The sequence below is a fragment of the Sinocyclocheilus rhinocerous genome, unplaced genomic scaffold (genome assembly GCF_001515625.1).
Source record: "Sinocyclocheilus rhinocerous isolate Xijiao unplaced genomic scaffold, SAMN03320098_v1.1 scaffold2653, whole genome shotgun sequence".
Taxonomy (NCBI): domain Eukaryota; kingdom Metazoa; phylum Chordata; class Actinopteri; order Cypriniformes; family Cyprinidae; genus Sinocyclocheilus; species Sinocyclocheilus rhinocerous.
In genome coordinates this window covers 418,119-425,054 of record NW_015664693.1, presented here as the reverse complement: position 1 = coordinate 425,054, position 6,936 = coordinate 418,119, and the positions used below count along the sequence as shown (strand labels likewise).

The 6,936-nt window shown below is 36.8% G+C and overlaps 1 protein-coding gene across 3 annotated transcripts in view; it reads right to left on the bottom strand.

Moving 5' to 3' along the window:
- Positions 1 to 4,092: 4,092 nt before the first annotated feature.
- Positions 4,093 to 6,936, bottom strand: part of LOC107730383 (geranylgeranyl pyrophosphate synthase-like) — a 33,976-nt gene continuing 31,132 nt past the window's right edge. For all 3 annotated transcript variants that reach the window (XM_016541205.1, XM_016541206.1, XM_016541208.1), the window contains one exon: positions 4,093 to 5,350. In XM_016541205.1, the coding sequence (XP_016396691.1) occupies positions 4,439 to 5,350 (912 nt within the window). In that variant the 3' untranslated portion in view covers positions 4,093 to 4,438. The remainder of the gene's footprint in view (positions 5,351 to 6,936) is intronic.

The following is a 6,936-nucleotide window of genomic DNA, read 5'->3' as shown; positions in this document are numbered from 1 at the left end:
CTGTTATACAAGCTGTACACTCACTACTTTACATTGTAGCAAAGTGTCATTTCTTCAGTGTTGTCACATGAAAAGATATAATAACATATTTACAAAAATGTGAGGGGTGTACTCACTTCTGTGAGATACTGTATACTTATATATTGAAATATATATTTTATATAATATTTAAATTAAGCATTAATCAAGACGGTGTGAACAAATAAATTTTGGAGTTAAAGGTTTGGAATTTTGGAATTCTCTTTTTTTTTTTTATCACACCATAAATCTAAAAATTCCGTAAACAGCCAGAAAAAACATACATTTCAACTAGTATATAAAATCATGCGGACGATATATGATCGAACCCATCTGTAAAACAATTCAGAATATTCTGAAGATGAAAATAAGATCGTAAAGTCTGGTGTATGTAAGTGTTAATTAAATAAAATAAATAAAAACATTTTAAGGTTATGTATTGTAACTGAACATTTTTTTATTAATGAATGAAATGTATAAAATCAAGTGAATGTAAGTGTATGTAAGTGTTACTGAAGTGGAGAAAAAAATAGTTTTGAGAAAACAGCCTTTAAAAATATGTATTGTAATTGAAATCTTCAGACGCAAAGAAATAATGTGCAATAACAAAGTCAGGCAAATTATATATATGAACAAACCTCTCTGTGAAAACCTTTAGAATATACAGTAGATGGGAATAAAACGGCCTTTAAAGAGAAGTATTGTAATTGAAATCTACAGATAACGTGCAATTAAATAAACACTTAAAAGTGTTTTTGGATGTTTTCTTTTTCACCAGTCTGAAACGTTATGGAAGCACAATAGCCCAAAATTGACTGTTGTATGAAAAACAATGTTTTTTTTTTTTGTCTGTAGTGTCTTGCCTTATTAAAAATGTCAACAGTTTAACTGGCGATTCTTGGATTTTGAAGGATTCTTGGATAGCTACTAAAAAGTGGCTGGTGAACAAGTGTCTCGTACTGTTGCTGTTAAACTTTAAAAAATCACTTGGCAGGAGGTAATATGAGGTTACAGAGCTGTAATGTGGTTTGTTTCATATTTAATGCGTCACTGCATCCAGATTTACCTCAAACATAGATATATCAGCAGTGAGCTGCAAAGGACCAGCATAAACCAGCAAAGAACCAGCTTAAACCAGCAAAGGACCAGCTTAAACCAGCATCCCAGCGTCAAAACATACCTAACCAGTATATGCTGTTTTTTTCAACAGGGATTTTATGGAAAATTTAGGTAATAGTTTGCTGAAATCTCAGGCTTCATTAGCAGATCAATCAACTCATCAAGCTGATTTGCAGCTGCCTAACGAGTCACACACACAACAATACCCCTCAAACATTGTGATTTCATTTCACATGTGTAAAATGTTTAGTTTTTATTCATAATGAGGGCTGAGTGTGTCGGAGATGAGAAGCGGCTGAGCTAATGCTAACGCAGCAGATGGGTTTTCAGGTGAGCTGCATCATTCATGGATCACTGAACGCTTCGAAATCTGTAAGTAACACTATTATACCACCATATTGTGTTTGGTATGAAAATAGACAATCCTGCTTAAACGCCATAATCATAAACACCCTCATTAGTAGAAACTTTCACCACAATAGACCTCATCAAACCAAACATGTCATGAAAATAGTGTGAGGGAGCACTGTCTATTTAATAGGCTGAATGTCAATATAGCTTATTTTTATAGCTTTAATTGTTTTGTTTGTTTAATTTTTAAGGGGTATTTTTAGTGTTTTATCAGCAAATCGACAGCTACGTTAAACGTACACAACCTTGAACTGAGTACTAGCGTCGTTTTCATTCGAGAAGAATTAAATATTTTATTTTGTGTTGATTAGTAGGCTAATATGCCTTGGGATACCCAAACATTTGTGTGTGTCAGATTTGACGTGAAATATTTACTACACTCTAAAAAATGCTGGGTTAAATACAACCCAGTGCTGGGTAAAATAGGGACAAACCCAGCAATTGGGCTGTTTTGACCCAGCGGTTGGGTCAAAACATGGTTTGGGTTGGTATCCCAAGGCATATTAGCTTACTAATCAACACAAAATAAAATATTTAATTCTTCTGGAATGAAAACGACGCTAGTACTCAGTTCAAGGTTGTGTACGTTTAACGTTAAGAGTGTAGAAGCCCCCGAGATTTTAAATTATTTGTAAAATTTAAGATACGATTGATTGTACTTTAATTATATGTGATTTATTTTATTATTATTTTGTTCACATTTAATACGTTTTAAATCTCGGTGGGAAATTAACGGGGGCTTGGGGCTACTTAAAATAAATAAATGCATCAAAAATGCAAACTATTGGGCAAAAAACGCACGAGCAAGAGAATCAAACATCAACGCGGATTGCAAATGTTGATCGAAATGTTGTGCAAAATCTACCACAATGGCTTAATATTACTACTTACAGTTTAGACACAATATTGTATGTTTTTGCTCTATTTCGACATCGAAAGTAGTTCCAAACAAGCAAAAGAGCAAACAGCGATGTTTAGTTACTGAATGAATCGTGTTTGAACGAATCGGTCTAATAACTCCAATGACTCGCTCATTAAGACACTAGTGATTTACCGCCACCTACTGTCTTTTTTTAGTTTCACATTTAAAAATATGATTTTATTTTTTCAATCATTTCATTATATTTCTATTATAGCTCTTCAGATTTGAAGAATCATTCATGTCTAAAGCACAAGGACAACACACTTCACTTTAATAGTGTTAGTTACTTGAACAAATCTTTAATTATACATAAATTCATTTTCAACATATTCATCTTTAAATAGCATTCTAGTTTCTGTTTTTTTCATACAGTTCAGAACAATTCATCTTCAAAGGCGTTTATATAGCATGCAGAAATGGCACAGCTAAGACAGATCAAACCAGCATAACTAATGAGATGAATAAAACCTTATTGCAGTGTGAAATAACTCTATTCGCTGCCCTGCTCTGTTCTACAGTAATTCTGCGCCACTAAGTGGTTGATCCTGTAGATTTCATAAGAGGAAAGATCAGACATTCCTAAGTAAATCTATTCATGCATGCAAAAGATATACATTTTCTCTTCATGAGAAGAACAACAGCACAAAACACACTCACAGGAGACTGAAGTGTATGAAAGAGTGTTTATTCATAGAATAGTTATTTAAAAAAATAAACATCCAAAACCAAAAATTGCATATACAGAATGAATCTGATAAATGCACACATAACCGTCTATTTGTTCAAAGGTAAAACCCTGTCAAACACCAAACATGTGAGATCTCGTCTCAGTTCACTATTTCAGAGGTATTTGAGCATCAAGTGACGGATCCGTCTGTAATTCTGACCATCGTAAACATCGGTCACAAAAACCAAGAGCTGCTAAAATGTGGAGGACATCAACTTGACTTGAGGAATGTTAAAGCGTCCACAGATGACCGTAAGGCCTCGTCACTGTCACCGCAAAACCACAGCACAAGCTTCAGACACGATCACTATTGTGCCTTTTGGGAAAGGCAATCATGTCTTAATTCAATTTGAATGAGAAATAAATTTCACCAAAAAAAACGTCAGTCACATTTCACCCCAAAATCAAAAAAAAAAGAATCAATTTAAATCGTTTATTTATTTTTATTATTTCCTGTGAGAATATCATGCCAAGAATATTCTGCCTCCAAATTCATATTATTGTGTTCCTTGACATTTCAATTATTTACACTGGTGATTATCATTACATTTTCACTCTATTACAGTGACCTATATTATATGCAGATTTAAACAAATTCAGGCAGTACAACAGATGTTTAAATGTATAATAATAATAATTTCTCTAATATTTACTGTTTTAATAATAATAATAATATCATTTATATAAATTAGTTGTTGTTGTTATTGTCATGAAAATAATTGCACAATGCAAAAAATGGCTTGTTTTATTAAAGCAAAATAATTTTTTAATTTTGTAGTGACATGACATTGTATAAAAGTTAAATGTTTGTTCCATCTGACAGATATTGTAGTAGTAATAATAATGACATTCATTTAAATAAATTCTAATAATAATAATAATAATTGTCATGAAAATAGTAAAGAAAAAAAGTAAAGAACCATAAAATTGTCTTAATTTTCTTAAAGCAAAATAATGTATTTGCTTTGATTTTGTGGTGGGATGACAGACATGGTTTAAACATTAAATGTTTGTTTTATCTGACTGTTTGTTTACGGTTATCATTTATAATTAAACAAGCAGCATCAGTCCACCGATTACAGTACATAAATATTGACCAAATATTGCAGACTAAGAGGCCAGTCAAGTTCCTGTTACACTTCATATGTCAGCTACAACGCCTTGAAATGTGAACGAGACAAAAACGACAGACTTTGGACTCCAGACAACTGCTGTGGAGTCAAAATAACAGTACAGTTTATTCACAGTGCAAAGTCAAATTGTTTTGATTGGCCACCTGCAGCTCCGCCTCCGAGCTCTTTCGATTGGCCGGATGAAGCTCCGCCCCTGAACTCTTTTGATTGACCGGCTGCAGCTCCGCCCCCGGGCTCTTTCGATTGGCCTGCCGAAGCTCCGCCCTCGGGCTCTTTATACATGCGACTCAGATGCTGCACCAAAGCCTCCAGTTCGGGATTCCCTCCGAGCTCAGCGATCAACCGATAGGCTTCGGCTTCCAGATCCAGCAGCGTGTGACGGGTGTAAGCAAACGAGCCCACCTTCTCCAGATAGTCCACGCAGTAGCGTTTGATATCCACGTTCTCCGTGCGCTGCCGGAGGATGTTCTGCACCTGCGTGCTCTCAGGACGCGACCAGATGGCGTGAATGGTGGGGAAGGAGAACTTGCCCTCCGTCAGGTCCTCGCAGAAGCTCTTGTTTTCGCTGTACTCCGTCGAGTTCAGGTTGGCGTAGTCGTCCCGGATCTGGAAGAAGAGCCCCAGAGTGTCCAACAGCGGCTTCAGATCTGGTTTCCAGTGGGAGAAGAGCTGCATGAGGCCCACGGCGAGGCCGAAGAGGCCACCGGTTTTCTGCAGCACCATGCCGCGGTACTCCGCCTCGCTGGGGCAGGTGTAGGTGTCCCTCCAGTGGATGTCCAGACCCTGGCCGCGGTGCAGCTCCAGCAGCTGACGGGTGAAGACGTGCACGGCCTCGGGGTGCTCTAGCGTCAGCACCTTCTCCAGGCCTAGGAAGTAGACGTAGTTGGCGGAGTTGATGACCGACGGCACGCCGTAGATGCTGTGGGCCACCGGGAAACCGCGCCGCAGCTTGGAGCTGTCTTCAATGTCATCGATCAGCAGACTGGCGTTGTGCAGCATCTCCGTCACCTCGATAATCACCTGGGGAGACAAAAGTAAGATCACTGTGAAAACCAGGGCCCGTATTCACAAAACATCTCAAGGCTAAAAGTAGCTCATAACTCTCCAATTTAGGAGAAAATCTTTAAAATAATGGGCGTCGGTCCTAAATTTAGGACTCCTACATTTTTGCTCTAAGAGTATTTCACAAAGCGTTTTAGCGCTAAAACTAGCTCCTTAATCTGTGAAACGTTAGGAGTAGTGAAGAGGAGTCACTAAGATCAAACCACAAACTATCTTAAAATGTCTGTTATTGCCGGCAATCTGCCTCGGAACGTAAACATTTTAGAAACATCTGACGATAATGTGCTTTTAAAAAAGGTATCGCCTTTGGTTTTGGAGGTTATCCCTACTCCAGATTTTCCTTTGATTATATGCTTGTTTTCTTTAACCAGCTGGGCAAGAAGTAACCGCTGTTCTTGCGTCCAGTTTGGTTTTCTTTTTTGTTTGCATGTCTTACTATCAGCCATGATTATTCCACTCTGTTAATTAAAAGGCTGTTTATATGCATATTCACTATTTATTTTTTTACTACGAGAAGCATACAGGCTGACAATAACCTTAACATATACATACACACACACACACATATATATATACATACATACACATACATACATACACACACACACACACACAATACATACACACACATACATGCATACATACACATTCTCACACACACACACACATATATACACATACATACATACTGTGTGATTTATAAGCATTTTGAAAAGTGGGGACATGTCCTGAAAAGTCACCTTCTCCTTGTAATACCTATGTCATACCTTTGTCATTATACAAATTTATGTCCTCATTTGTCACAAAAACGCGCACACATACACATACACACATACATATATATAGTTTAATTAGTGACACTTAGCCTGCATTTTAAAATCTTTATTTGAATGTGGCAACATAACATTGCACTCTACAATAAATCTCTGACAAAGACTATCAGCCAATCACTGTGTGCATAGTTAGGGAGCATGCTGACATCATCCATAGCAACGAGGTCAGCCCCGCCCCCTCACTCTCAGCTTAAGACTTCTCTCTATTACTTAGGAAAAGTTTGTCTCAGCAGCTTTGTGAATAGGTTTTAAGAGAAAACTCTTTGCTAAAAACTTTTACTGCTATTTAGGAGAACTCTTAGTAGTAAGATAAAAATGTTCTGTGAATACGGGCCCAGATCAGGCGTTTTACAGGGAGAAGGGAGCCAGAAATCAGTCAAACCACCGGAGCAGAAACATGCATTTAGCAGATTCGAGCTGGATGATAATACTGCACTGCATTTATCATTGCATTGCATTATAGTACATTATATTATCGAAACACTGCATCACACCACAAAGTTGGATATATGTCCAACTGTATGCACATAAATACAGTACACTCGTAAAGCAATATATCAAATCTCAACTGCCTGATTTTAATTTTTTTTAACAGATTTATTAAATTAAATCAATTAAAATTAAATTATCAATTTAAAGTATAAGAATATATTACATGGCATATGCAACAGTAATCAAATCTTAATATGACGGCCTACTGTATGTGTGTGT